The sequence below is a fragment of the Aspergillus pseudotamarii genome (genome assembly GCF_009193445.1).
Source record: "Aspergillus pseudotamarii strain CBS 117625 unplaced genomic scaffold BDV38scaffold_33, whole genome shotgun sequence".
NCBI classification, from domain to species: domain Eukaryota; kingdom Fungi; phylum Ascomycota; class Eurotiomycetes; order Eurotiales; family Aspergillaceae; genus Aspergillus; species Aspergillus pseudotamarii.
In genome coordinates, this window is record NW_022475047.1 from 101,504 (window position 1) to 129,134 (window position 27,631).

General features: G+C 47.7%; 15 protein-coding genes across 15 annotated transcripts; 8 read left to right on the forward strand and 7 right to left on the reverse strand.

Moving 5' to 3' along the window:
* Window positions 1-258: 258 nt before the first annotated feature.
* Window positions 259-842, forward strand: BDV38DRAFT_249274 (uncharacterized protein). Its single transcript, XM_032054821.1, has 2 exons — window positions 259-412; window positions 466-842. The coding sequence occupies exons 1-2, from the start codon at window positions 276-278 to the stop codon at window positions 560-562; spliced, it is 234 nt and encodes a 77-aa protein (XP_031912628.1). The 5' UTR covers window positions 259-275; the 3' UTR covers window positions 563-842.
* A 254-nt stretch (window positions 843-1,096) lies between these two features.
* Window positions 1,097-2,027, reverse strand: BDV38DRAFT_293763 (uncharacterized protein). Its single transcript, XM_032062326.1, has one exon. It carries the CDS (start codon window positions 1,986-1,988, stop codon window positions 1,167-1,169), a length of 822 nt encoding a protein of 273 aa, XP_031912629.1. The 5' UTR covers window positions 1,989-2,027; the 3' UTR covers window positions 1,097-1,166.
* Window positions 2,028-2,290: 263 nt separating this feature from the next.
* BDV38DRAFT_249275 (uncharacterized protein) lies at window positions 2,291-3,113 on the forward strand. Its single transcript, XM_032054822.1, has one exon. It carries the CDS (start codon window positions 2,411-2,413, stop codon window positions 2,627-2,629), a length of 219 nt encoding a protein of 72 aa, XP_031912630.1. The 5' UTR covers window positions 2,291-2,410; the 3' UTR covers window positions 2,630-3,113.
* Window positions 3,114-3,290: 177 nt separating this feature from the next.
* On the forward strand, window positions 3,291-3,922 carry BDV38DRAFT_249276 (CYTH-like domain-containing protein). The gene has a single exon (XM_032054823.1). It carries the CDS (start codon window positions 3,314-3,316, stop codon window positions 3,884-3,886), a length of 573 nt encoding a protein of 190 aa, XP_031912631.1. The 5' UTR covers window positions 3,291-3,313; the 3' UTR covers window positions 3,887-3,922.
* A 229-nt stretch (window positions 3,923-4,151) lies between these two features.
* Window positions 4,152-4,921, reverse strand: BDV38DRAFT_283780 (dCMP kinase; the record flags this gene model as incomplete). Its single annotated transcript, XM_032060104.1, has 4 exons — window positions 4,152-4,226; window positions 4,276-4,467; window positions 4,522-4,799; window positions 4,870-4,921. The coding sequence occupies 4 exons, from the start codon at window positions 4,919-4,921 to the stop codon at window positions 4,152-4,154; spliced, it is 597 nt and encodes a 198-aa protein (XP_031912632.1).
* Window positions 4,922-5,229: 308 nt separating this feature from the next.
* On the forward strand, window positions 5,230-6,481 carry BDV38DRAFT_293765 (uncharacterized protein; the record flags this gene model as incomplete). The annotated part of the gene is made up of 2 exons (XM_032062327.1): window positions 5,230-5,275; window positions 5,448-6,481. 2 exons carry the CDS (start codon window positions 5,230-5,232, stop codon window positions 6,314-6,316), a joined length of 915 nt encoding a protein of 304 aa, XP_031912633.1. The 3' UTR covers window positions 6,317-6,481.
* A 2,945-nt stretch (window positions 6,482-9,426) lies between these two features.
* Window positions 9,427-10,787, forward strand: BDV38DRAFT_249281 (uncharacterized protein). Its single transcript, XM_032054824.1, has 2 exons — window positions 9,427-9,903; window positions 9,977-10,787. Exons 1-2 carry the CDS (start codon window positions 9,633-9,635, stop codon window positions 10,702-10,704), a joined length of 999 nt encoding a protein of 332 aa, XP_031912634.1. The 5' UTR covers window positions 9,427-9,632; the 3' UTR covers window positions 10,705-10,787.
* A 1,602-nt stretch (window positions 10,788-12,389) lies between these two features.
* BDV38DRAFT_249284 (uncharacterized protein) lies at window positions 12,390-13,776 on the forward strand. The gene is made up of 3 exons (XM_032054825.1): window positions 12,390-12,740; window positions 12,832-13,059; window positions 13,140-13,776. The coding sequence occupies exons 1-3, from the start codon at window positions 12,461-12,463 to the stop codon at window positions 13,619-13,621; spliced, it is 990 nt and encodes a 329-aa protein (XP_031912635.1). The 5' UTR covers window positions 12,390-12,460; the 3' UTR covers window positions 13,622-13,776.
* A 1,590-nt stretch (window positions 13,777-15,366) lies between these two features.
* BDV38DRAFT_249286 (BTB/POZ domain-containing protein) lies at window positions 15,367-16,815 on the forward strand. The gene is made up of 2 exons (XM_032054826.1): window positions 15,367-15,951; window positions 16,002-16,815. The coding sequence occupies exons 1-2, from the start codon at window positions 15,372-15,374 to the stop codon at window positions 16,463-16,465; spliced, it is 1,044 nt and encodes a 347-aa protein (XP_031912636.1). The 5' UTR covers window positions 15,367-15,371; the 3' UTR covers window positions 16,466-16,815.
* BDV38DRAFT_293767 (2,3-butanediol dehydrogenase) lies at window positions 16,669-17,911 on the reverse strand (the record flags this gene model as incomplete). The annotated part of the gene is made up of 4 exons (XM_032062328.1): window positions 16,669-16,799; window positions 16,850-16,955; window positions 17,015-17,712; window positions 17,773-17,911. The coding sequence occupies 4 exons, from the start codon at window positions 17,909-17,911 to the stop codon at window positions 16,669-16,671; spliced, it is 1,074 nt and encodes a 357-aa protein (XP_031912637.1).
* A 568-nt stretch (window positions 17,912-18,479) lies between these two features.
* On the reverse strand, window positions 18,480-20,454 carry BDV38DRAFT_271924 (thiamine pyrophosphate-binding protein; the record flags this gene model as incomplete). The annotated part of the gene is made up of 4 exons (XM_032057396.1): window positions 18,480-19,586; window positions 19,646-19,842; window positions 19,907-20,139; window positions 20,198-20,454. The coding sequence occupies 4 exons, from the start codon at window positions 20,452-20,454 to the stop codon at window positions 18,480-18,482; spliced, it is 1,794 nt and encodes a 597-aa protein (XP_031912638.1).
* A 468-nt stretch (window positions 20,455-20,922) lies between these two features.
* Window positions 20,923-22,300, reverse strand: BDV38DRAFT_271925 (bZIP transcription factor; the record flags this gene model as incomplete). The annotated part of the gene is made up of 3 exons (XM_032057397.1): window positions 20,923-21,265; window positions 21,425-21,483; window positions 21,533-22,300. The coding sequence occupies 3 exons, from the start codon at window positions 22,298-22,300 to the stop codon at window positions 20,923-20,925; spliced, it is 1,170 nt and encodes a 389-aa protein (XP_031912639.1).
* Window positions 22,301-23,307: 1,007 nt separating this feature from the next.
* BDV38DRAFT_249287 (uncharacterized protein) lies at window positions 23,308-24,295 on the forward strand. The gene is made up of 2 exons (XM_032054827.1): window positions 23,308-23,370; window positions 23,492-24,295. The coding sequence occupies exon 2, from the start codon at window positions 23,557-23,559 to the stop codon at window positions 24,220-24,222; it is 666 nt and encodes a 221-aa protein (XP_031912640.1). The 5' UTR covers window positions 23,308-23,370; window positions 23,492-23,556; the 3' UTR covers window positions 24,223-24,295.
* A 509-nt stretch (window positions 24,296-24,804) lies between these two features.
* BDV38DRAFT_283789 (uncharacterized protein) lies at window positions 24,805-25,735 on the reverse strand (the record flags this gene model as incomplete). The annotated part of the gene is made up of 2 exons (XM_032060105.1): window positions 24,805-25,613; window positions 25,669-25,735. 2 exons carry the CDS (start codon window positions 25,733-25,735, stop codon window positions 24,805-24,807), a joined length of 876 nt encoding a protein of 291 aa, XP_031912641.1.
* Window positions 25,736-25,825: 90 nt separating this feature from the next.
* Window positions 25,826-27,556, reverse strand: BDV38DRAFT_109921 (NAD-dependent epimerase/dehydratase family protein). The gene has a single exon (XM_032050961.1). The coding sequence runs from the start codon at window positions 27,441-27,443 to the stop codon at window positions 26,325-26,327; it is 1,119 nt and encodes a 372-aa protein (XP_031912642.1). The 5' UTR covers window positions 27,444-27,556; the 3' UTR covers window positions 25,826-26,324.
* Window positions 27,557-27,631: the final 75 nt, after the last annotated feature.

Genomic DNA, 27,631 nt, shown 5'->3' on the forward strand with positions numbered 1-27,631 from the left:
GTACCATAACCAGTAACTTCTCGAACGGGATGTCAGTCGATGAGGCAATTATGAGGCTGTCTCCTCGTCCTCGTCGTGAGAAAGTGGAGGTAATACGCGCATGGCAACCACATATACGCGTTATCAGGGTGCCGATAAGTGACATGAAAACGCCCACTGTGTGCAGGGAAGCACTAGGTTTCGAATCTGAGCCTTACGAACGCAAGGAAGGTGAACGGGAGCCAGAGCAATGGGTTAACTTGGATAACCGAAGACTATATGTCTTCAGGGTAATTATGGCAACTGAACCGCAGACGTCTATCTCTGTGATTGAGCTTGGCAGGGAAGAGGCCGCAAGGGAGTGGAAGAAGAAGAGAACATCTCGGGTATTAGGGCAAACCATACCCATGAGACCAGAACAAGTCCAAGCTAAGTAAGTTTTTTCTTCATTCCTTGTTTTTAAGCCCATGCTGACCCTATCACTAGAACGATCCACTACTCATTTTTCCCCCAGTGTCTTGAACAGGATATAATAGGAACTATCAGGGTCCGGGTTCACACAGGCAGGCTATGTATAAGCTAAGTTATATTCGGACAGATAGATAAGATGTAGCGTAAGAAGCTATAATATCATCACGATCTAGCAGGAAGATATATAGCTAGGGATTATATTTCAGGATAACGTGATAAGCATGACTAGTAGTGTAGTCTAGAACTACAATGAATTATTCTTTTATGTGTGCCCTATACTTTTGTATCTTTATTTGAGCCCGTTTGTACCTCATACATGCTCGTGTCTCGGGGTTAGCGGTGCCAGAGAAGCTCTGCCTTCTTATTTATGCCTTAACTGTTGCGGGGAAACGGTGACCGTTGGACAAACAGCTCAAATCCGTATTGGAGGCGGAAGTCACCGAGTGTCGCTCTGGGCCAGAGGGAATCCCATGCTTTACCAGCCGAATTCTACGATCTACAAATATTTGTCATGAGATATGTATGAGGCTTTAAGGCCCCCCGGGGCGGCGGCTATTGAAGCTAGTTAGACGCCCGGGTTAGACAAAACTTTCAATTCAATGATGCTTATTTATTATACTGAAAACCCTATATTGATGTATGACGCGACTGAACCCAGCATAGAGAGAATTAAAGACATCCACTGTCAAATTTCTGTCGCTGATAGTAGTTGATGTTCAGGCTTTCATGGTATCCCATTTTACCGACGACACGACCCCACCGTCCACGAGGATGTCATTGCCTGTGATGAAAGATGATTCTGCATTAGCCAAGAATGAGACAGCATTCACAATGTCCTGCGGTGTTCCAACGCGAGCAACAGGACTCAGAGCTATGAACTTTCCAGCTGGGCCATCGATCTCCTGGCGCCCGGCGCTTGTAGAGATGACGCCGGGAGAAACGGAATTGACTCTCGCACCAACGCGACCCCATGCTTTAGCTGAAGCTTGGACGCGTAGTAAATTCCCACGCTTGGACAGACCATAGGCCCGTGCAGGGCCATGAGGATCGGCCGCGTCAATCTTCAGAGCGTCATGCTCTAACAACCGATCCCTAGGCGCTGTCGCGAGATGACGTTCTAGCTCTGATGGCAAACCTGAGCCCATATGACCAGCCATACTCGCGATGCAGACCATGCTCGTTCCGGACTGCGCCACCTCTAAGAAAGCATCAAGAGCGTTGGCAGTACCGAGAAGATCTACTTCAAGGATCTTCTGTGCACAGCCTGTGGATGGGGACAAGCCGGCCGTATGGATAACTGCTTCGATGGGCCCATGCGATGCAGCGGCATGTGCAAAGCGACGGACAGACTCATAATCAGACACATCCACCTGAGATATTTCAACCATGTAACCCTCGTCTGTTAATGTTTCCTGGGCCGCAGAGAGAATTTCATCCGAGAAGTCGGCCACAAATAGTCGTCTACCAACACCAAGGCGTCGAGCGATGGCCAGGCCCATACCTCCACATCCAATAATGGCAATGCTTTTGGTGGACATGATTCTGATTCACTTTGTGCTTCGAGGAGGAGTTCTTGCTGGTATATAAATTGAATAGGAAAGCAATGCTTCGAATACTGGGATTTCATTTAGTTTTTATAGAATGAGGATGATGTGGGTCCAGGTGGCCCTTGAAGCTCATTTCTTCGCTGTCGCTGTGGTGCCGGAGACTTCGAGTACGAACCCGAACCCGAACCCGAGAACTAATTTAGTTCTCCCCTTGTTCTATAAGAAGAGTGTGGATGTCTTTGTATGACTTCATCTCAACATCGGATTTGAATGATCTTTATGAAAGAGTCTGTCTTTATCAACATCTTTGGTTATGCTATTCTCTGTCACCATCATTTCCGTAGATACATATTACATCTACCCCTACGAGTGCGTTTAGCTTCTACTGCGCGCTCAATCTTATACCGTTCCCTATGATAGGCCTATGGGTCCCGCAAACAAAGGGACTCACACTGGAAGGACTTGACTATGTCTTTACGATCCTTTCTGCAAAATATATCAAGAACCAAGACACGGAGATCATCGTTATTCTTGCAAACGGTAGATACCATGGCGCAACGACGCTATACCCTCCCTTATTCCACGATTTTAGAGGCACAAGTCATTTATGCGCGTGTATCTCATTGAGGTGACAGCTTTCATCTTGGAACAAAGGCTGTCGATGACTACCCGGCTCATGTAAGTTGTCAACTGAGTTTAGTATCGGGCTAGCAGCCGATGACATTTTGGAGCTCGATGTTCTATACCATTTTGAGAACATATCAGTTTAGGATAGTTAGGCATGGGTCTCTGCTTTTCCTTCGTATTGCTTGTTATAGATGCTGGAGATAAATATAGGGTTATACTAAGAGTAAGTATCGCAAGACTACTAGTACCTGCTATAGGTACTATATCGAGTAAAATTAGTCCTTCCGCCCAGTAACTAAAGTGAGAATAAAAGCTCGACCTTTTCGGTGTTAGTACTATAGTACAGTAGTTACCAATTTTGAATATGCTATAATTATGATAATCATCGAGGCCCAGTGATATATCCTTTGAATTGTGCAGTTGCGAAAAGCGCTGCGCATCTGCGCCGTCGTTACAGCAAATTTTCGAACTACTGAACAGTCCTTGTGGTGGTGGCGGTCAACAGCCGCGCGTCTGATTACATTAGCAGTTTAAGGAGGCCGCAAGGCCCCTAACCTTGAAAAGGGTTAACCCACCCGCCCCCCAACCCTCAACGCGTGCTTAAGCCAAAACAAAAGATCTTAGAGCTATTTCTTCATCTATATGCATCTGGTATAAAAATCCATAAAAACTTCCACAGGAGGGATACGATGGTTCTTCTTGAGGTTGAGCAGAAGTTCAGCTTCAACCCTCTTCTTCGCAATGTTTTTCGACTCAACAAGGGCAGCCCTGCATTCCTGAGTCTAGCAAGCCGAGGAACTCAACGCTTCTCTGATGCGTATTTTGATCGTGGAAACATCTTTTCCAATAATGGAATATGGATTCGGAAACGCGAGGGAGACTGGGAATTAAAGCGCCGAGTTGAAGGGAGTTACACTCGAACCGCATTCGAGGAAATCAATGACTACAGTCGAATCCAGAAGATTGTGGGCCAATTTCTACCGGATACCTTAGAGAAAAAGGGGGATAATCTGGGACTGGACGTCATCTGTCAGTTTACTACGACAAGAGAGTCATTTCTGGCGGATGACAAATTTTCAGTCATGCTGGATAGTACGGATTTCGGCCATGCCGTGGGGGAAATTGAACTTGCCCATGAAAACGCCCAAGAAGCGCATCGAGACATCGATGTCTTTATGAAGAAATACTCCTGGTTCTTTGACAACAGCCGGCCTAAGGGAAAGCTTACGGCTTACTTTGAAAAGTTCGGTAATCCAGTTTGACATGCAAACGTAAGTGGTATAATTCTAAGATACTGGATCCCTTCTCTAAGACAACACGCTGAACTGATTAGGCGACTAAAGCTGTATAAAACAAGCAAACAAAGAGAAATCCATGAGACTATGACGCAATTATCGCAGCATATGAATCATGGACTCGGATGATGGCCCGGCGTGGGCGATCTGCCGTCCGGCAGTAGGCCGCGGCAATTTCACTATCATGGATGGCCTCGCAGAAAAGACAGTCACGCGACCATCAGTTCAAAATTCAACGGGAGACGGCTTCTATAAAAGCCTGCTTTACTGTGTCATATCCTTCGTCCAAGTCACCGGTGCAATCGATCTATAAATCCTTAGTAGAGCAAATACCATCAACCATCGCTGGTACTGACCTCGATGACCTGCCCTTGTTCTCTCAACTTGTCAATCACAGGCATGGTTTGATCATAGTATCCTTGTATCCTCTTACGGAACGTAATCTCATTATCGTCGACTCTTCCGGATGTTTTGTGTCTATTGAGAACCCGTCTCAGCAGGACATCTTCAGGGCCTTGAAAGAAAAGTGTCGTGCAACAGTCGCCGAACTATGACTTGGTCAGATATCCCAACCTCGGGTTCTGAGAGGGATGGGCAGTTACCTGCTCCTGGAAAGCTGCAAGTTGCTCCAGGTTACGAGGAAAACCATCCATCAGGAACACATTCTGGCCATTTCGCACGTGCCCGTCCACTGCGTCCTGTATTGCCGCCATTACTATCTCGAGTGGTACGATTCCCCCTGCGGTCATGGTGTTTTTAATCAACGATGCAAGCTCGGGGCTCTCTTGGTTTCGAAGGAGATCGCCAACGGAAAGGTGAACAACATCGAAATCGGTCGCGAGTCTCGTGCATTGTGTTCCTTTCCCTACTCCAGGACCACCTTTAACAAGGTTGTGTATAGTTAGCATTCACTGAACACGAACTTTGAGGCAAACATAAACCAACGTTACCTAGAATGAATATAATTTTGGGCCTTTCAGAAGAATAGGCTATGGCAGGCATGATGAATTTCCTTCTTTGTTTTTGTTTTCCCCTCGTTAACAAATATGATTGAAAAACTTGAAGTGGGTTCAGACGGGGAAGGCATTGAATACGGACTACTACTTAAATTAAATACTCCATCATGACTGTTCCATATACAGATATTCTGCCACCTGGTCGAACCCATTAGTATGGACTGAGCCACATTTATTGTATAACCGAGCTGAAACTGTAGGTCTGTGCAACGTAGTATATCATATTTGTTGGCAACAATTGGCCAGTGGGATGTAGATCGGCCACTGTACCCCACTACAGCTGAATACCGATCCATGGATCTTTCCCCGATAGCTGCCCGATTTGAGCGGCGTCTCCATGGTATAAAATATGCGACCCCTCTGTTCATGCCCCTATTTTACACAATTAAAACAAAAACAAAAAAGCAAAGGCCATATCGCAATGATTATCTCATTCATTATCGCAGGATTACTTGTTCTTTGCGCCGGAGTGCGGTGGTTCATACAAAGGCGACAAAAAACCCCCCTCTCAGTTAATTATCATTTTACGCGCCGATGCAATTATGAATGTGGTTTCTGCTTTCACACTGCGAAAACCTCCTACCTGGAGCCACTAGAATCCGCAAAGAAGGGACTCACACTGTTGAAGAATGCCGGGATGAGGAAGATAAACTTCGCCGGCGGGGAGCCGCTGCTCTACCCCAAGCATCTCGGATCGATGATTAAGTTCTGCAAAGAGGAACTACAGATCGAGTCGGTCTCGATTGTGACGAACGGGAGTCGACTGACGCAAAGCTTTCTCTCCACATACGGCAAGTACATCGATATCATCGCCGTGTCATGCGACTCGTTCCGGGAGGAAACCAACGTCAAGATCGGCCGGGGCACCGGGGCCCATCTGGACAACATCGCCCGGATATCAGAACTGTGTGTGCAGCATGGGATCAAATTCAAGTTGAATACGGTGGTGAATCGATTCAACTTCGATGAAGATATGAACGCGTCGATCGCCAAGGTCAACCCGTTTCGGTGGAAGTGTTTCCAGGTGTTGATCGTGGAGGACGAGAATGATTCCAGCGACACGCTGCGGGATGCGAGGAAATTCACTATCACGGACGAGGAATATGAGCGCTTCTGCAAGACCCACGCTCACAATAAATGTTTTATTGCCGAGTCGAATAAGGTCATGAAGAGCTCCTATCTGATCATGGACGAGTACATGCGCTTCCTCAATAAGGGTACTGGTGAACCAACTCCGTCGATTCTGGAGGTCGGCGTAAGCGATGCTTTACGCCGTGTTCACTTCGATAAGGAGAACTTTTTTCTGCGTGGTGGAGTGTATGATTGGGTCAAAACTCCGGAGTCTTGTGGGACTACGAGTGATCCCAAGCTGGACTGGTGATGAATGTTATGACGATTATATATTTTGAATATTGAGTATTCACCTCCTGTAGTTAACTCACGCTTATTTGGTATTGTTTTGAAGCTAAAAATGAGCCATCAATATCACATACGCGTATGGGGATGCACTGGAATAAAGAAAGGGCAAATCGGGGTGGTGCCTGATATATGTGCAACGAAAATTCATAGATTATAGATAGGACTGACAGAAATACACCCTGTAGATCTTTAAAAACTTTAGGCTTCATACTAGTCATAGATAGGTTAGAGGATAATGTACTTTCTATGACCTGACAGTCTTTCGGTTACGACGAAGGAAAAAGAATGAATAGATAAAACGCGATATACGAGAGTTCAATTTATTAACCAATTGATACTTCCTATTGTTGTAGTGTTGTTTCACCCCGAATTAAAAGGTTCTGCTCCATTCCGTTCTTCGTTAAACTCCTGTCACCAGTCATGTACATTACTGTATGATGACCTCAAGTCCATTCCAAGATACATACAATTAGAAAAAAAGAAAATCCTATATAAAAAGATTATCAAATGTACATATTCAAATCCTTTATATATACCCGATCCTCATCAGCATCGGCGGGAAAGCCTAGCATATCAAAATCATCACCCAGAATGTCATCCATTTTATCCAGAATCTCAATTGCCTCCTGCAGCTTTTCCTGTTGATCAGGATGCCTGACATCTACCTTTCAAGAGCCTTCGGAAGTCTCAACGCAAAGGTGGCCGTCTTTGATGTAACAGGTGATTCTCTCCCCGAAAGACTATTCCCGAAGAACTCCAAGCCAGTATGTCCATTCCTTTGAACCTAGCTCTTGGAGCAAGAAATAGAAGCCCTGTCGGTTCCTCATCACATTTTTGATAGCATGTCGTATCCTTAGATTATTATTTCAGGGGTTAGCGTCGTATGACAGATGCGGGGTTAAATCTTTCATGATGTCTATAGACAGACTTATCTGCTTGGTAAGTGCCTCCACGTAATCATAGGGGTTTTCATATAGTAAAGACATTATCCATGCGAGAATCTTAGGTAGCAATGTAGGACAAGCCCCCCCAAGGCTCTCACCAGTACAACTTGATTGGTCCTGCTGCTGTAAAGCTCACCAATATGTTGCGATATTGCTTCTAGAAAAGATTCAGAGAGGGCATTTTGACAAGCAAGGGTCAGAGCGACAGTGCCCTTATTCCTTCTGTCTGGATCACTGAGGGAATGAATTAACTCCTGGAGAATATCGTCCGGTAAGTAGGGGGTTTTAGAAAGTGCCTGAGCTGCGTCCCATACCACCTTGCCGTCTGCGAGTACGAGTGAAACGCAGTGCAGGAGAAGAATGTGTGGAACAACTGAACCGGTATCGGAAAGGTAGTGTGCTATGATTATTGCGAGCTTACCATTTCCCTTCGAGGACGTGAACTTGTTCATGAGAACATCTTTGATCCAATGCACGTGCTTTGCCCACGCCTAGAAGACTGCTTAACGAAATAATACGTCACCATCAAGACGCATGGATTCAAGAGCCTCAATGGCCTCGATTGGAAGAGTTTCCTGACTTGCTGGGACCAATACTATATTCTCCAAACGATAAAGATTTTTGCTAGCTACCATTGGTGCAGCCAATAATTTCAGAAAGTCGTGCGGTAGATGTAGTTGACGTCGCGTCAATGTGATCACCATATGCTGATGGATATCTGGTACATCAAAGCAGCTAGATCTTCGACGATGTCCGCCATTAGGGATGGATACTCAATAAAAGCCAAAAGAGCTTGGGTGTGGACTTCTCTTTTCGGATGTTTGACCAGAGCAACAACGTGTTGTATGGTATCTACGAGAGCGCTGGAAACTGAGGGGTGTGGGTCCTCCAGAAATTTAGAAACCATATAATATCGGGGAACGTCTTGCCATGGCATCCGACGACTCTGGATACTGCGCATCTTAGTTCAACGCCCTTATTGCCTTCCACCCAAAGTACAGCCTTTTCTAAGATGCTCAAGGAAACCTGGGTGCGTTGAGGAAGTAATTCGATAATCACCTATATGTATGAGTGAATACCTTAAGTATTCTGAAGATGTTTGGGACTGTGTCTGTAATCTTCGAAGGATTTAGGGTAGTAATTGTGTCAGCAACATTAGCTGTTGCTTGAAAGATTATCCAGTTATTATGTCGGAAACCTTCCCATGCAGTTTCGTTACCGGCAACATTGAGGAGGCTCAAGTAAGCATAACGATAGGCCTGTGCTAAACGCAGTTCGGGATGCTCGCTGAGACGGTCTAGTTTCGCTAAGAGTGGTTTACGGAAATGTGCTCGATCAATACCTCCTGAGCGGAGGCCAACCATAGAGTCAATAATATACCTAATCCTGCAGACTGGATGATACTAGGTCTCCAACATGTAATGTTGACATGTATAAGTTGTCGACCGGGCTCAGCCTATCGACCATGGCCTTAGCAGTCACAGTTATTGTGGATAAACACTATGTGTCCGTACGCTTCGTCATCCGTTGCGGGAATATCAATACTACTTCACTCATCTGTTCATATCGAGGACCATAAATGGCAGTATTTCGGCATGAAGATGTCATTGTCGACTCGTGCGCTTCACCCCGCGTAGGTTTATTTAGGGTCAATTTGCACTGGGCTCCAAATGTTCTTATCCCGATAAGAAAAGTAGGTGGGACGGCACAATGAGATCGAGTGATCAGGGTTTTTTGGTGGGTCGCTTTAAGCTAGCTCCGGTCAACACATTGTGAGAGAGATGCTCAGCCCCTGAAAATCTAGGCAATTGTCTTTACCCTATTAATCCGGAGGATGGACCACAGAAATCATAAAAGCTGCAAAGGGGTTTCACCGTCCATGGCCATCGGGAATAACCCAATAACTGCCGAGAATCTGACAGGGCTACCAGGCAAAGGCAATTAATTAAACCTATTGCCAAAGTGTTGAGCTAAACTAGTCAAGTCTCGTATAACGGCGCCAACTATACCGTAAGAGCATTAACCTCCCAACGCCAAGGCAGGCTGAGGAAAATTAGAGCTCCCCTTTCGAAGCTCCAATTGGTGCTTTCGATCATCCAAAGCACTAGTCAATCCTGCTGCTCGGCCCCCAAAAGCACCCAATTTCTGCCCATGAAGAGGATACAGTTAGCCGCAAGATGATCTCCATACAAACTAACCCTTTAATAGGCGAAGACAGCCCCGTGCAGGATCCTGTCAAAGTTGGATGATTTTATAACTTGATCGGCGTGCGCTGTCAGACCCTCCGTCCTTATGTCTTGACCGGACCAAGAACTTCAGCCATATCTTTTTCACATGATGGCTTATTTGCCCCTGCGGACCCTCGTTGGTCTCGTAGCAGTTCTCTCCTTGTCCATACCAGTACTATCGCTCGAAGTCCTGGACTCCTCAAAATGTCGGGGAGAATGCGGCGATAGGAAAAATACCCTCACGACTGACCTCGTCTGTCAGGATTCGTCGTTTAACACCACTGCAAACGGGATCACAATGAAAAACTGCCTCCTTTGCGAAAGCACCGGCACGACATACGTAAACGATCATGCAAGCGATACCTGGGATTTTCTCTGTACGTATAGATCAACCTAACTCACCACTCCATCTACGTTCCAAGACCGCAAAACTAACCACCGAGCATAAAGTCATTCAAAAATACACCCTCCAAACCTGCCTCTACGACCGTGCATCGGAAACCTCCATCTCCGGCTGCGAAGACCACTGTCTGCCACTGCGGTCAATCTTCAAGGACCTCTGGTACAAAACCAATCATACGGAAGAGCTCTACTACTATTGCAGCGATGTCTTCACGCAATACGCAGCTGACTGCGCCACCTGCCTCCGGTCTAAGTCTGGGTCCGTGATTCTGGGCAATTTCATGGATAATATGGATTCCGCGTGTGAGACGAAACCGAATGCGTCTGCGGGGGAGACAATTACGCTTCGACGGCCACTTTTTGATTTGTCGACTGCTACGTCTACTAATACTGCGACGAGTAGTTCATCGGCGACGGCGACAGCGACAGGGAATGATGGCGGTAATAGAGATGCCACTTCGTCTGGGTTGTCAACAGGGGCTAAGGCGGGTATTGGGGTTGGTGTGGGCGTGGGTGGGTTGATAATTTTAGGTGCTGCCGCTTGGTTACTGCTTGCACGGCGGAAACGAGGGACTGCACAGGGAGGTGCACACCAGTATGAGCCGCCATTAGAGCAGGGGCCTGCGTCGGAGGTTTCGTATGGTGCTGGAGTACCTGTTGAGCAGGTTGTTGTCAAACAGCCCGGGGAGCTGGCGGCTGTGGAAACGGCGAAGGCTGAATTGGATGACGGAAATGGAGGGGTCAGGAGAGGAGATAATGCGGTGGAGCTGCCATGATGCATGTATGGACGTGGTATACATAGTATGGACTGCATCGTTTAATGACTATTTGATTACTTTAATTGAGCTTAGTTGCATTACCCCTTGTTTCGTATGTGCGAGCACGAAACCAGTCTCCAAGCCCCCCCACCGGGACACGCCATCTGTCACTATAAAGTATGTCATGCTAACCGAAAAGACCTTTGGAGAAGGCATCGAGCCCTACATTCGGGAAACAAGTCCGGGTGGGTATCCAAAAGCACAGACGAAGATCGACAATAGGGAGTTCTATATTTGCCATGCTACAGCGCTGGATCTGGATTTAAAGCATAATACTATTGTTGAAGACCTCGACTTAAAAGGGCGAAGCGCCGCACAAGTGCATAGTTTGTTGATGCATTGTCGATGAGGTTCATGTTTCATGATGGAATGAATTGTCGTCATATAAGCTATTATAAGCTTCATCAGGCGTGCGGAGACAGAAGACCCACTGAGACAGTCGCCACAATGGCCATGAGTTGTAGTCGTATATTCGTCATAGGGACAAGATCTTAGTTTAGCTGCGAGAAATAGATTCTGTTGCCTGTATAGGATTCTCTCTTAAATCCTTGTGTCAGGATAGCTTGGTTTTGAAGTGTGCCGTGACTCCTATTGCGCAAACGACCTACAACTAACGACCAAACGATGAAGGTAGAGCTTCATCTTGTAGTCGCGGCTTGTTGGAAGTATATTACTTTAGGTAAACGAATTTGTATACACGTAGCTTACTGTATTTTGCAGGTAAGTGAAGCATAAGCGAATCCTAATCTATGGTTCCTTCAATTAGGTGCACGTCTCTCCTCCCCCGAGCACTATAATATACGTTCAAGGATCAAACTAAGATAGTCCTATGTACAGTACCTTTCCCCATGGCTAGGTGTAATTCTGCCACAAACAAAGGCAGCCAGATATTTGGGCGAAAGTAAGGGGGTCTTAAGGTGGAGATCGTATGATTGGCGAGCTGTTGTTGTTTTAAGTGGAGAAGCGCGGTGCACGGATGACACCTAGATTCTGTACATACTCCTTACATAGGACGCGAAGCCCATGTGTTTCGTGCCGTTAGTAAATGGCATGGCATGTTCAGGGCCTAATGTGCGTGCTGTCATTGCACGGGCCGCGGTCGACAGCGAATTCCTCTGGTGTGGCCTCATAGAATGACAGATTTGCTGTATACTCGGATGACGACGGATCCGCAGACTTCCAGAAAACCGAGATGAAAAAGCATTTCTGTCACACACCAGTGCTGCAGCATAAGCCACTTATAAATAAATCACAGAGAGGCTCTGCTCAGAACTGGTCAGTGAGAAAGAATAACAACCGAGGATCCGGTAAGGCTGTGCTCATGCTCGATAATATCGGAATAAATCAGCTCATTCGAGTATGGATCAACGTCGTATTCCACCCAGCCAATGACACCAGAAGAGCCCCCAACGCCAAGAAAGACTCGAGCAAAGACCTAAAGCTTGATTGGCTCCCTCGTCAACATACACTTTATGCTGCGCCTCAGCCGTGCAGGTGGAGATTCTCCATCTCAACCCTGAAACCCTGAGTCGTCGCAGGGTCGCGGTAGTCGTGGAGCCCACTGTTATTGCCGTAGGAAACTAAATATCCTGAATGACAGTCACAGGGTGATCGACATATATTACGAATTCCCCAATCCCAATCTCACCTCCTGCCCAACGTCGCGAAATTTCACCTGACAACACCACCCGGGGCCGTATCCTATGTATACAGAATGACCTGTCCATCATCACGGACGACGAGGTTCCTCCTCCTCGGACTTCTAGCCGTCACCTACCTTTTTACGCCCGTACATTCTCTAGCCACGATCCCGAGCTCGAAATGCGTTAAAAGCTGCGGAAGCAGCCGTAAAACCACCGCCGATGACCTCGTCTGTCCGGATGCAGCCTATAATAGCACCGCGAAAGGGAAGACCGTGAGAGATTGTCTACTATGTCAAAGTACCGGAACGGCATATATCAACGATGAGAGGAATGATATTTATACCTTTTTAGGTATGTGGCCGGATAGCGCGCCCATGACTCTGTCCACATCTCCGAGGGAGGCTTTTAGCATCATCTAATATTCAATCTAACTGGAAAATAGCCACTCAAAAATTCACCGTTCAGAGCTGCCTTTTCGATCGCAACGGCTCCATATCAGGCTGTCAAGACGAATGTATGCCCCTACGAAGCGTCTACAAGACCGACTGGTACGGCGGTAGCAACTTCACCCCGATTTATACGTATTGCGACGATGCCGGGTTCCAACAGTATGCCGATAAGTGTGAATCGTGTTTACACGGTAAAAATGGGACTTATATTCTCGGGAACTGTGAGTTAATTCATCCGCCCAGTATTTGGAGAGAGACACGGGATGAAGAAAACACCTCTAACAATGAATCACTATTTCAGTCATCGACAATATGGTTTCAGCTTGCACAAATAAACCGAATGCTTCAGAAAAGCAGATTGTCAACGTCCGTCAACCCATCTTTCAGGTTCCTGCGTCAGAAGCGGTGCCCGACGAAAGCGATTCCTCCTCGGACGGTTTATCAACAGGTGCAAAAGCTGGTATTGGGGTTGGAGTGGGTGTCGGTGGACTGATCATTGTGGGGGCGTTGGTTTGGTTTTTCTGCCTCAGGAGAAGGTCCAAGAAGGTCGACGCTCATCAGTATGAGCGGCCTTGGCAGCAGGAGAATCCGGATGTCCCGGTGCTGTCGCCTGATCCGCGGAGTGGACCACCGAGTGAGATGCCCGCTGAGGCGGTTGTGAAGGGCCCCTCGGAGTTACAAGGGGAAGATAATACGAAGGCAAAGGTGGGCTCGGAAGGTAATGAAGGGGAGTATGTAAAGGATAAGAAGGAGCGACAGTCCACGGTCGCGGAGCTGCCATAATGAATGATACCCGGTTGGGGTTAGGGCTCGGTAGGGGGCTTGTATGTGTATATATGGGTTACGATTTGGCATTGTCTATGCATCGGGCTTCGAGACCAGATCTAGGCAATTGATATAGACCAGCGTAGCAGCATAGCAGCTGCAGGAAAGACGCAGTGAAGAGACTTTAATTGAATAATACTAACAAGTCATGGTTGGGTTCCAGAGAGCATATCCCGTATGAACCGTGAAATGGTGCGATTATTAGGCACACAGTAATCCTGCTCTGAACAGGTTAAACATTGGCTATCTAGGGTAAAGGTAATACAATCTGGGAAGAATTACATCTCCATGACTGAATAAGTGTTATTAACTATATACAAATGATCAAGGACTACAGGATGGAGCAACGTGATTGCCGTGGCCTCAATATTAACGCTATAGCCCCAGTCTTTCAGGTCCATACCAGCGCGGTACATTGTCTTCAATGAGCTGCTACCTCAAAAAAGGCTAATGAGACATGGCATTTCCCTCCTTTCGGGCGTTTGTTGCTGCAGGACCTGTGTGATTGGCACGTGGATGGGTCCGAGGAAGGAGATGCAGCAGTTTCGCCAACGGTCCGAGGTATGATTCAGAGAGTAATCATGAAGTCGTTCCCGTGATAAAAGAAATGTCCTGGTATGAAGTTTTATACAGCTCCAAAGTAGCTGTGCTAGACAAGCAAGCTTGTATCTGGTCCATGTGCAACCGCAATCAACCTTGGGCATTATACAAGAATGCACGATTTGCACATTAGCCGCTCTGTACCTCCGACATACCTTGCTATTATGCTATACACAGGGAGATACCGGAGTGACACCAAGCCGGGAGGCAGTGTCACCTGGCTTAGTCGACTGTCACGATAACCCCGAAAGATAAATGGTCGATTAAACGGGAAGCAGTTAGATTAGAGGACGGGTGGGAGGCTACCCCAGAGAATCCGAAGATCGGCGATAAACAAACCCTAAGTATGCTTCATAGTAAATCCAAGGGGTAAGAAAGATATCCATGGGCCATGCTGGCAGATTGGTCAGAAACACTATATGGTAATGAGTTAATATTCAATAAAGGGTTACTCTACGGGATACGGAGATCCGAACCCCGTGTCTTAGGGAGACTTGCTACTAGGCAGTGGTGAACTGAACCTAACTTTACCTTGCTGGGGAGTCTGGAAAAGGGAGACATGCAATTCCATTGACACTCCGTATTTAGGATGGCACTGCGAGCCAAAATAATAGAGGCCACGCATTTTCCATTATCCCAATTGACAATGACTCCATCATATAACGACGGTTACTACGTGCCACCTACAGCTTTAACATACTTGCTGCGTCGCTCATACTCTCCCGCTTTCGCGGTGCTCAGTCAATGGACCAAGTGCGGCCCCTACGCTTGGGTAACGGGGTAGTGGCCTCGGCCCTTCTGTTCCTATCCCGAACTGCTTGCTTGCACCTAATACATGCCATGTGCACTATAGCCATCTTGGTGAGTAGCACATACGTTGGGGTATAGAAAGACAGCTCTTTAATTATCCAGGCAATGTTGGCAAGGCTGACACTGGTTCCTATTATATGCATCTTTCCAAGCATCTTATGTGGCACCCACTTATAGCTTACCACCTAGGTACTAGTAGTTGGCATGAATCACGTGGGTTAGGACCCCGCCACCAAGTTTCCTACGATATGCTGAATGCTGATAGCCCTCTCGAACTGCATTCACATATAAGTTGAACATGTCAGAAAAAGACCTCAGCCAAGTACAACCCGCAGATGAGGGTCTTTCCCTTGAGCAAATCGACCCAGACGGGAATGTCATTCTTCTTGTTGAAGGTCGGAGTACAGCCCAGTTTCTTGTATCATCCAAGATTCTTAGCATGGCCTCGCCAATGTTTGCAAAGTTATTTGATTCCAATTTTTCTGAGGGTATACAGGTGGCATCCTCTAGTTGCCCGACAATATCCCTTCATGAAGATGATACAGCAGCAATGAGGACCATCCTAAGAATCCTTCATTACCAGGACCCAACTCAGGACAATCCCATAACTGCAGAGGCGTTTGCAGTTCTCGCCATTCAATGCAATAAATATGATTGTATCAGGGCTATCTGTCCTTGGACTTTCAAATGGTTTAGCGACCTTGAAGCTATTAAGACAGCAGAGGAATATTGCTACCTTCTCCTTGCTGCGCATTTCTTTCGCTCTGAAGAGCAGTTCCGCAAAATATCGGCGAGGGCTCAGGTCCAGCTTTCATCTAGTTTCTGTGTTAAGTGGGAGACGCTGGAGATTATGGACCTTTTGCCTGATGATATGAAAAGTACGTCTTACTCTATGCACATCTGGGGCAAATCATCTTACAAGTAACAGACGAATTGGTAGATCGAATCGAGAATTTACTGAACGGAATACACGCAGAGCTGCAGGCCGTGGAAGATTTGCTAAGAAAGAGTCAAAAATACTACATAATGGACGGCTTGGTATGCCCGAATTGCGCGAGAACTCATCCAAGTGAAGCACGCAAGTGCCATCCCTGCAAGAATGGCGACCTAATTACCAAGTACTGCAATAGTGATAGTCGAATAGCAGAGTATTTCGCAATTTTGGGGAAAGCAAATCTCTGGCCATCCGTTGAGCCCTTCCAATCCTGTTCTGCAACTGAAATTGCATTGCGTATATCGCAATCAGCACAGATCCTCAGGCACAGTTGTCAGGGACTCTGGTGCCCTCTCCAGTCAGAACTGAATATGCTAGTGAGGAAGGTTAATGGGATTATTGGCAGTGTCAAAGGACTGGACCTGTACCCTCTTCATCAGACCTCGCCTGGGGTCTGAGTTACATGATTGACAGAATCACATGTATAAATTGAGGATAATCTATACTAGGCTTTCGATGGTTCTGCACTTTTGAACTTCAAGCTGCCAAAAAAACTTCAACATACTGTTTGTTCCTGATACCGGAAACTGCTACATCCACCCCCAAAGTCTTCATTCATTATAACAAACACTACTTTGAGTTTTGATGGTAAGGTTCCCGGTTAACTTTCATGTGTTGCCACAATTTTGATATGCTCATCTGGGCTCTGAAGAAGCGTTTTGAAGCCCTTCTCCACGAGGTCTTCCAACGCAATACGCCGTGTGACCATGCGCTCCACCCCAGCAAACTTGCCTATCTCATAGTCAGCCTCACTCAATGTAGTATATAATTTCTATCTATACCTTCCGTGAATGCAGCCACAGTAGCCTTAAAGTCAGCGTCATCATATGCCAAGAAGGACTTGTACGTCAGTTCCTTCCGCATAAAATACATAGCCGGTAACGAGATCTGCAGTTACAGATTAGTGACATAGAACACGAAGCAACTGGAGGTCAAAACAATCATACCGGGGATTTCGGCACTGCCAGATTGACATATAAACCATGAAACTTGAGGCTATCACATGCGGCTTCTAGCCCTTTCTGGGATCCAGCACAGTCGAAGACCATCCCTACACCGCTTCCATTCGTGAGTTTCCTACATTCCAAACCCACATTGACCTCGATCGGATCAAATGTAGCCTGCACAAGGTCTTCAAGGAACTCCCTACGACGACGGGCCGTTTCCGAGACATAGATCTCATCTGCGCCCCATGCCCTTAACACGAAAACCGTGGCTACACCAACTGGGCCACCACCTATCACCAGAATGGGTAGGCCCTTGAAGTCTTTGACACCGGAGCATCGAACGCCATGCCAGGCAACGGCAAGAGGCTCGATAAGGGTTGCTGTAGCCATGTCGATATTGTCGGGAATGGGATGAAGCATAGCCGGTGGCACGGCAATTTTCTCAGAGAAACCACCCCCTCCCCCAGAGAGACCTAGGAAACCTAAGGATTGGCAACAATTTGTGACAGATGAAGTACATGCCGTGCAGGACGAACAATAGAATCGAGGGTCGATGATGACTGCCTGTCCCGGGGAAAGTGACGAAGTCGATGGTGCTTGAATAATGCGTCCAGAGAGCTCATGGCCAAGGGTTACCGGGAGTAAGTCCCCAGTAAGGGGGTGCGGACCGGTGCGCGTGTTGGGGATCGACATAGGCCCTTGAGGGCCGTTAGTCCTATGTCGCTGTGGAACAAGTGAAGCTGCCAGTTAGATCTCACCTTGGACATATTCGTTGATATCGCTTCCACATATCCCGCACCACTCGACTTGAATTAGGGCCTTTTCATCTGATGCTTTGGGGGCTTCGACATCCTCGATGCGGATGTCTCCGGCTGCATAGAATCGTGCTGCTTTCATCTTGACTGGTTTAGTGTGGGGACACTGTGTTAGAACAAGAATCTAACCATTGGTCTGGTTGTGGGAGCTATATATCGTGATATCCATCTGAGAAATATGCGCGAACTGAGGCTGCCGTGACTAAAAGAATTACAGAAGTAACTGCAACTAGACTAACCCGAAACATATCTCGGCCCTCGGCCATCCACGACGATAGAAGCATGCTTTTGGTCATTTTGGTCAATCGAATAACCGAATCCCAAATCTAATGCGGAGACTGCCGCTTGGACTGACAAAGCAAACCTGACATCGTCAGGTTAGCTGGTGCTGCATAAATCTAAGTGCCATAGGGATATTTTCATGATATGCAAGACAGGCTATTACTGCTAATCACTTAATAGATAGATACTCAGCTTTACCACCGTCTTGTCAATCTTGGTACAGTTATAGACTGAAGGACTATGAACCCCTATCTCAACTGAATGAAGCTAGTATAACGAACCCTGTTGGAGACTGTTTCCATAATGCCTTGTCGTAACTATCTGAGCAGACCAACATCCCACAACGTAAGATAAACAGCATAGTATCCTCATGATTTATAGTATGCTCTGGGAACATTATCATAATAAGGAACAACTACCATTCCGGACTCATCAGTTTGACCGACCATAGAGACCGTAATAGGATGAACAGGCTTATCATCCACGACCAGCTCGATGCAAATGGGCCCAGTTTGACCCTGCAAACTTGTAAACGCAGGGGACACATCATCGAGTGTCTGTATCTTCGCACTAGCATTACCCAGTGCCTTCGCCACAAGACTGTAGTCCGTGACAGGGCTCAAATGGCTGACCGGACGTGTAGGAGTCTTAGTACCATAGATCAGGTCCTGTCCATTAGAGCTCATTCCCCAGCAATGATTATTGACTACAATCGTCATGATATCCAGATTGTGTCGTTTGTAAGTATCGAGATCCATAAAATGGAACCCGGCAGATCCGTCACCGTGCAGATTAATGACCTTCCGATCAGGGCATGCAACGGCTGCTCCAAGGGCATATCCAAAACCGTTGCCTAAGAATCCAAGACCTCCTGATGATTTAACTGTCGCGCTGGGCGAGCAGATGGATATCACTTCACTTGCCCAAAGTGGCGCTTCGCCACCATCAAATATCACAATGCTCTCCTTCGGAACAGAGCGTAAGACATGTTTGAGTGCGTGGTATGGATGGAGACGCCCTGATGGCTGGACTTCGGGTTGTTGTTCATAAGGCGAAGGCAGGTGTTTAAGACCCAGGATATCATCCACCCACTTGGTGTCAACGGAGCCTTGGAATGGGGTGACATCAAAATGGCGGTTCAACCCAGCGGCAAACTGGGTAACGTCACTGATGGCTCCTAGGTCAACCGGAAGTGTCCTGCCAATTTCTGCACCGTCTACGTCTACTTGGACTAGCTTGCAGTCCTTTCCGGGTATAATCGCACCAGATCGACCGCCGAGAAACATACCGGTCCTGGCACCGAGGAGCAGGATGAGATCTGGCTTCTGTATACCAAGGCGCGGTAGAAGGGCAAGGGTGCTGCTGCCCCCTCCATTGAATGCAAATTGGGAGGGAATAAAAGACATTTTGCACTTCATCGAATCGAAAATTGGAAGTCGACATGTTTCCGAGAGCTTCATGAGACTTTCTGCTGCCTTGTAGATGTTTGCACGGTCAGTCACGAAATACAGCAATGGCATGAAAGGCATTTTACCTCCTTGGAATTACCTCCTGTCCCTAGGATGATCAAAGGTCTTTTGGCAGCGTTCAATAGTTCAACCGTCCCCTCAATCGCTGCAGTGTGCGGACCAGGTCCATATGGGAAGGGCGACGAAACTGATCCCCAGGATATGAGAGGCTTATGTACAGGCGTGAATAACACATCGATCGGGAAGTCAAGCAGAACAGGGCCTACTGACAGTAAGTATCTGAGTTGATATAATGGCTTGGGGGGTAATAGCGGTGAAGCACCTACCAGGAGCACCAGAGATCGCAACTCCTATGGCATGCTTAACGATCCGTGGAGTATCCTCGGGGTTGGTCATCCGATAGGCGAACTTTGTAAGTGGGCGAGAGACAACGACCTGGTCAATTATTCCCTGAAGGGAATTATTCTCTGCATCGCGAGTCGGAGGCGAGGATGTTATGCAAAGAATTGGTGACCGATCAGCCAGAGCTGTCGCCAGACCTGGGATACCATTGGAGAAGCTTTGGAATCAGGTCAGCGCTCGTCAGTTAGAAGACCGCCGGGGATTTGGTTGCATACCCGCTGTTTGCTGTGACGAAGCAAACGCCAATCTTTTTGGAGAATTTGGCGTAGCTTTCGGCTGCCTGGACAGCGACGGTCTCGTGTCGGGTATCAATCAACCGGATTTGAGAAGCTTCACAACCCTGGAGAAATGCATCGAGATGCCCACCATGTAGACCAAAGGCTACCTCGACACCGAGGTGTTTGAGCGTCTGCGCGAGGAGATCGCCGCCATTTAGCTCCCCATTGTGGTCTTTTAGCGTAAACCCAGTCATGTTGGCTGACACTATTCGTATACTATCTTAAGGTCACTTGCGTGGAATCAGAAGTGGTGTGAAAGTATAACCTCTGTGCTCAAGTATAAGTAGTTATTTCCATCACCACTTTTTACCATTCCTCGGAGTCTCCATGGCCCGTCCTCCTTGGTTTTTATCAGAGGCAATGATTAACAATGCGGAGATAGAAGTGCGAAGCTGACAACGCCAAGTCGACTTCTCAAAACTGACAAAGTATAGCTGACACCGCTAGCTCAAGGATTGTCGATGATACATTCGATGATTGGCAGGTGCTCTAGATGCAGACAGATCCACGGTGGATACTGCGGGGAATTGACAAAGTCACCTTAACATGAAGTTGAGGATATGTAAAATTGTTATGGTTTTTATAGATAGAGATTCGTCATGTTGATGTATGCTACCTCTTTAACAGCCACCATTGTATGCATTAGCAAAGTTAAATTACAATCAATATCCAGCAACTTCCCCTGCCTCAATAAACCCATTTGGATCCAGAGAACCAATCAGTATATTAGTCGAGGCCTGTAGGCGCCCTTCTAGTGACGGCATTGGTCCATTCGCAACAAGCATCTTGAGCGCAGGGTTTGAACGAAACTGCCATGACTTTAAGTCGTAATAAACGTTGTTGAATTCAATCGAAAATTGGAACTTGCCTTCCTCTTCATGGTACCTATAGGCATCTCGAACCTGATACGGCCAACTCAGTTGAATTTCTGCCGCATAATGCGCCGCCGCTGCTTCAGGAGTATGAGATGTTTCGGAGGCGATTAAGTGGTCACGAAGGTTTGGCCTAATCTTTGATTAGTACGTAACATTGAGGAATGTTCCCACCCTCTAATGCTTACCACACAAAAAAGTCGATAATACACGCGTGAGTAACAAGAGTTTGCATGGTGCTAATGTTACGCACCACTTAGCTTCATATTAAAGGAGGAGGGCTGGTACGTACGTGGGGAACATGAAAGACGGAATTTGGCTAGTGGAGTGCTCTGAGGACCCGTTCTTCGACTACTCAAGGTTACAAGGAATACGCAAATAGTTACTTGTGTCCACCCACCATCAGCATGGATCGCATTAAGCGCAAGATAGCCAGGCGTTCCACAGGGCCAGTGCGGTGAAATAGCCCTTGGTCTAGAGCGCTGAGAAAGTTCCAGCCACGGTCGAGTGGCTTATCTTCCTTAATAGTATCCCACCCGTGTAAGATGGCCCGGATGGCTAAGTCATCGTCGTCCTCAGCGGAAGTTGTCAGTGGGCCACCACTTAGTACGTGAACCAGAGACTCATCCACGACCTGGAAGTAATTTACTTGTCCATTCCCACAGGCCAAATTGGCATATGGTGAAGGAATGTCCTTTAGTTTATTGTTGTTATGAACGTGCCTGCCACGGCTACTAATGGGGGATATATCTCCTGCCGCAAATGTGGGTTCCATCTGTAATTTGTGACTATCGATTCTTTGGGTCGTTTCATCCTCGATAGCTACGAGCGGCCAGCCATTCGGTATCACTGGAGAATCTTTAGGCACGATCTCGGCGATGGAGGGTGATATGAACGAAGAGGCCGCGTCAAGGGCAGTTCGCAGGACTCCGTCAGCTTGCCGTATCGCCCTCTTAAGTTGTTCGATCTCCAACTGCTTTTCTTGCAGCTTTTGTAGTAGACTGTGCCCGGAGCCTTCCTGGGATGCCTTGGTAAGCTCTTCAACAGTAGTCTCAAGTTGACTGATATACGTCTTGACACGTTCTCGATGATTTCTCTGGGCTCTGCGGTCCGTAATACGTTTCCGATCGACCTTAGCAGTGGCCCGTTGGCTACTGCGTGTACTCATGGTGTATGTGGCTAAAACGACTTCGATTACTCTAGTAGCTAGAGAGGGCTGGAGATAGTTATCAATAGTCCTTCTCCGCACTAGATGCCGTCACGTGGGATCTGGGGTGAGGGGGTGTGGGGCCTTAAAAGCACCTCAACTATGGCCGTCTGTACGGAGTATCCTACTGATTCTCGAGCGGGGAACGGAGATCAATGCGGCAGAACATTAGCGTCTGGAAACAGAGCTTTTGTCGAGATACTGCTACGGAAGGGTGCGGATGTTGACCATCGCACAGAGGAATCTTCAGTATCTGGCCGACCAACATTGGCATCTTCACGTTGTAGAATTTCTCCTCCATGAGACAAGTGCTGATGAACAGAAAGACGCTATTCAAGTCTATACCCTGTCTGTGTGACCAGACGACTACGGTTCACTCATACTCGGTATACTTCTGAGTGGGATCTCCCTAACACCTGCTCTTTAGCCGGACGGCGGTATTCAGGCGGTTCTTTGGAGGTGGCGGACGACTTACTTCAAATAGACCAGGGATTCATCTTCTGGGGACGGTAGCGGTTGGCAGATACCATTGAGCGTGGCAGCAGATTATGAATAAGCAACAACGGCTGACTTCCTTGTTCCGAAGGTGTGAACTCCAGTCGTCGGTGCACGATATACGGTGCACCACTGATAGTAGCACTCGAAGGGGACGTGCTTCTTTTAGATGTCTATCACACGCCAGGACGTTCTATGCGCGATACTTATAAATATTCGGCATATTCTCGCCTCGTCTGCCAACCCTGGGGAATAACTCTGAGACTGGAGTGAACAAGCATCCCAAGTCTTACTAGGGCATGTGGGGCAGGACTACGAAGAATAAGCGCTGCAATGTTACAAGGTTGTGGAGAGCCTGACAACCCAAAACTACAGAATTCGGTGATCTTTCGTTCTTTCGATCTTCCCTGCTCTTTGTGGTAATCGGCGCTTCAGCGACTTTGGTATCATAATACATGATGTAGGTACCAAGGCATCAAGGCAGCAGTTCCTGCGCGGGAACTGCCGAACCGATGACCGGATGGGGGTTTACTATTGTTAGTATTTTGTTACATCGTCAGCCCTTAAGTAGCAATAGTGTATTGGCTCACTTTGGGTCAGATGGGGAAGATGGATAAAGCGGGTATCGATAAAGCAGGCTAATCGGATTTTAACTAGCTCAGGAGAACCAACACTGAAAATTTCTCTCAACGTTTCATCACTAATTTGTACCAACCAACATCATGGCTCCGGGACTCTTCCAGCTCGGCAGCGGTCTCTACACTGGGCTCGCTGTCCTCCTGCTACTTGCCTGGACACTGACAGCACTCTCTTTCACTGCTCTCAACGTACTGAACAGTAAAAGTACCTACCTCGAAATCGTCGCGTCGAGCAGTCTCCTCACCTTCCTCATCTGTCGTCTTCTCGTTGCCTCGAATCCGTCGACTGTTCAAGATGATACTGTTGCTCGGTTAATTGCGTCCGCAGACTATGGGTCGCGCCGGGGCGCTGTTGTTCTTTTTGGCCTGTGCTGCACATGGCTATACGACCTGCTTAACCAAGCGGTGCTGTTATTTTTCATGACCATTTTTGGGAGTGTCATGGCCACCGCGATCTACAATGATGCATTCATGAACACTGGGGTTGATGGCGACGAGAGTACAACGGCCGTGTCGGTCGAGGTGAAAAAGTTCGAGGACATGGCTGGGTTTGATCCGACGGAGATGTTTAAGTTGATTCCGCCGCGACTATTGGTTTATGTTGTCGGACTGGTATGGTTGAACTTTCTGAGCTTGGGGGCTTATGTGCTGGGTCATGCGGCGATGTCGTTGAAGAAGGTGTTGAGTTCGTCTGTAGCTGTCAGGAGGTGTGTTCCGGCTGGTGAGAAGGAGCCGGTTGCTGAACAGTAATAGGTGGCGTGTATGGCAATTACATGGCGCTACTGTCGCCTACACGGTGGACTTGTAGAAAACAACTGTGCTGATAAATTAATCGGCTACTCGTGGGATTAACCACATATGATCTTAGTACTCAATACAGCCTAATAACCATCTAACCCTCTTAGCGCCTTACTCATGCCACATTCGCGTAAGATATTCGTCGATGTATATGGAAACTGGGTACGCAGCTGCGCTAGACTTAGCGTTACAATTTTGCTGATCATTGGGAGAGGACTAGACCTCGCCATCAACGGGGGGTAACATCGAGTTTGATCTATCTATAGGCAGGGCTGGGCAGATCAACTAATCCACTATACAAATAACTACGGAAGGGATCAATAACTACAGGGGAGTTAACCGGGTCTTCATGGTTATGCGAGGACCTCCACAGTACCTGGTCTTGCGGTATAAGGGATGGAATATAGAATCTTGAGAAGAAGAGTAGTTAAGTTGGACCGAGTCGGCTGCCCTGAAGCAATGTTCAGCTTACAAACATCCATTAACTATTAAAGAAACCTTTACACACTGATATTTCAACTATGACATGCTTAATTATTTCCCGGTGCTCGCTTTTCCCTCCATTCTCCGGAGGACTTCATCCTCACTAATAGGATTGCCAAGAATATGTTTTACAGCACTGAGGAGTCCTCCCTCTGCCTGGTCAATCTCCTTATATTTACCCTCCCAACTGTAAATTAGATGGCCATTCCTTTCCGACTCAGCAAAAAGAAGCGCCACACTTCTCGCCACGACCTCCGGATCTTGCGTAACCACACCCAACGACGCAAGGAACTCGGGAGAAACAAGACCACTTGACGTCCACGACGGTGCAATTGCGTTTACCCGAACATTCCCGGGTAGTTGGGCAACTAAGCTACGCATAAGGCCCAGGACAGCATGCTTGGCCGTGGCATAATCAGGAGCGCCAAAGGTCTGGAATGACGACGCGGAAGCCGTGAAGACAATACTTCCGGTGACGACCCCGTTGTGCTCTCCTGCAAACTTCCTGAAATAGTGAACAGCCAGCCTGGCCGTGTATATCGCTCCATTAAGGTTCACGTTGAGCACCTTCATGTCGGGGGGAGCGAGCTCGCCGTTTTCATCGAGCGATTCCTCCAGAAAATTCGTCCTCGGGGCAATCCCGGCGTTGGCGAAAACGTGGTCTATTCGACCAAATGCTTTCACAGCTTCATTGAACAGGTTTCGCAGACTGTCCCAGGAGCTGGTGTCCGCGGTGACGAACTTCAGGTTCTCATTGCTCGACAAGTCAGATGGAGGGGGGTTGAGGTCTCCGATGACGACTTTTGCTCCCAGTTGAAGACCTAGCTCAACCGTCCCTTTGCCGATGCCCGAGGAGCCGCCTGCCTTAATTTATGAGATTTTCTGTAGTATGCATGACTTGAAGATAAAGCGAACCTGTAATCAGAATGATTTGGTCCTTGATGTTTACTAAGGCTTCGTCAGGGATTAGCAGGCTAGCCATTGTGCTGAGCAATATTTGACTCGAATAGGTATGTCCAAAGTGATGGAGATTGCAGCTTCCAGGCCATATACACTTCTCTTATATTCTGAGTCAAGATGTTTGTCTGCCTAATAGTCAACCTTTGTCACTTCATCCTTTCTCGGCGTTGTCAGTTCGGCTGTGTCAGTTCAGCTTGGTCAGTTTCGATGATTTTATCCAAGGATGAACTGCTTAGTAACTACAGCAGAAAGGCGTTCGTATTTCCCCTAGGTTAATAGGTCTATTACTTAACTCGGAGGACCAGATGCGATGCAGGCCACTGAACCTACACTAGCCTGCTGTACAGTATACTGTCTTTCAATCGGGACAGTCTAAAACTCCAAGGGAGTTCGATATCCCGCTAAGATTCTATAGGCTAACATTGCTTTCATGTATGTATTCCTCTATATTTATCTCGATCAGGCCTCCCGCCGGGGTCGTACACTGCTCGAATTAAGATCATCCAGAGTAGTACTACATCAATCAAGTTACAAAGTCCATAAAATCGAAATAAACGATCCCGAAATCTCGGTTTGCCAAATGACCACCTTACTCTTGAACAGTCATCATCTTACTTGCCTACGCATGTTTCTAGAGTATTCAGTCCCTTCCCACTTTGCAGCAACTCAAGTGCGTCTATATACTCCTGCTTCCAAGCTTCTTCCAACCTGGTCGGATTCCAACCGAGCAACCTCTTGGCCACGGTCCCCTTCATCTTCTTATGTCCAGCAAGACCCCGCTCAGCTACATCCAGAAGACCCGCCATGAGCTCATCCGCAATTTCCTGAAGGCCCACCAACCGGATCTCCTTTTGCTGCGGCGTATCCTCCCGAGGCAGAGCACCCGCTTCAAAAGCAATGTCTAGACACTCCTGCATAATCTGGGTCATAAGCACCCGTTGGACGGCAGGAAAGATGATCCCATTCTTGCCGGAGGGAATATACCCCACGCCACGGTCCTCCCGTTCAAGAATAGCACGGACGATGAGCACAAACAAATCAGCCAGATCCTCGACATGCACCCAATCGAAATTAGCCGTGTCGTTCAACTTATACCCATACCCGTGCTTGAGGGTATAGCGCATCGCGATTAAATGGACGAGACCCTGAGTGTTGAAAAGCCCGCGACCAGTTCCGAAGATGCACGGTGCGTTGAGACTCACGGCCTGTACGCCTGTTTCTTCAGCGGTGGTGAGCACGCCCACTTCGGTTGTTCGTTGGGGGTAGGGGTCACGGGCATCCTCGCTCTTGAGAAAGTCGTAGATGGCGTTGCCATTGGCGTCGTCCCATTCTCTGTCTGGGTAGGCGGTTGCCGTCAACGGGCGGTCAGCGAGATTCGTGCACCCAGAGATGTGTATGAACCATGGAACTGGTGCGCCTGGTTTGATTCGCCGGGCGAGCCCGTGGATGAAGGCTTTTGCGCCCTCTGGGATAAAGCCCGTGCCGGCGTTGATGATGATGTCGTAGTTGGCGGCTGTGTCGGTCACGAATGCGAGATCTGTGAATCCCGTCCAGCGAATTGGCTTGACGCGATCCCCATATGCATTCTGGAGCTTCTCGGCGGCGTCATCGCTTCGCACAAGGAGGTCGAAGGTTAAGTCTTTGATGCTTGTTGCTTCGCTTTTGATCAGGTCGTCCAAGACTGTGCCGCCTATGTAGCCGGTGGCTCCGGTGAGGAGGATCTTGGTCATGGTGTCTATTTTCCTTGTAATACTGATATGGAGATGCGTGTGGGAGAATCATACGATTCTCTTCACGGCACGAGGGGTATTTTACGTGTCCAAGGGGGCAGAGTGCGAGACTATCTTTTTAGTATCGGGTAGCGCTCTTGGCTTTCTGGATGGATATATGGCGCTGTCGTCCTCGGTTCCTTCGGCCA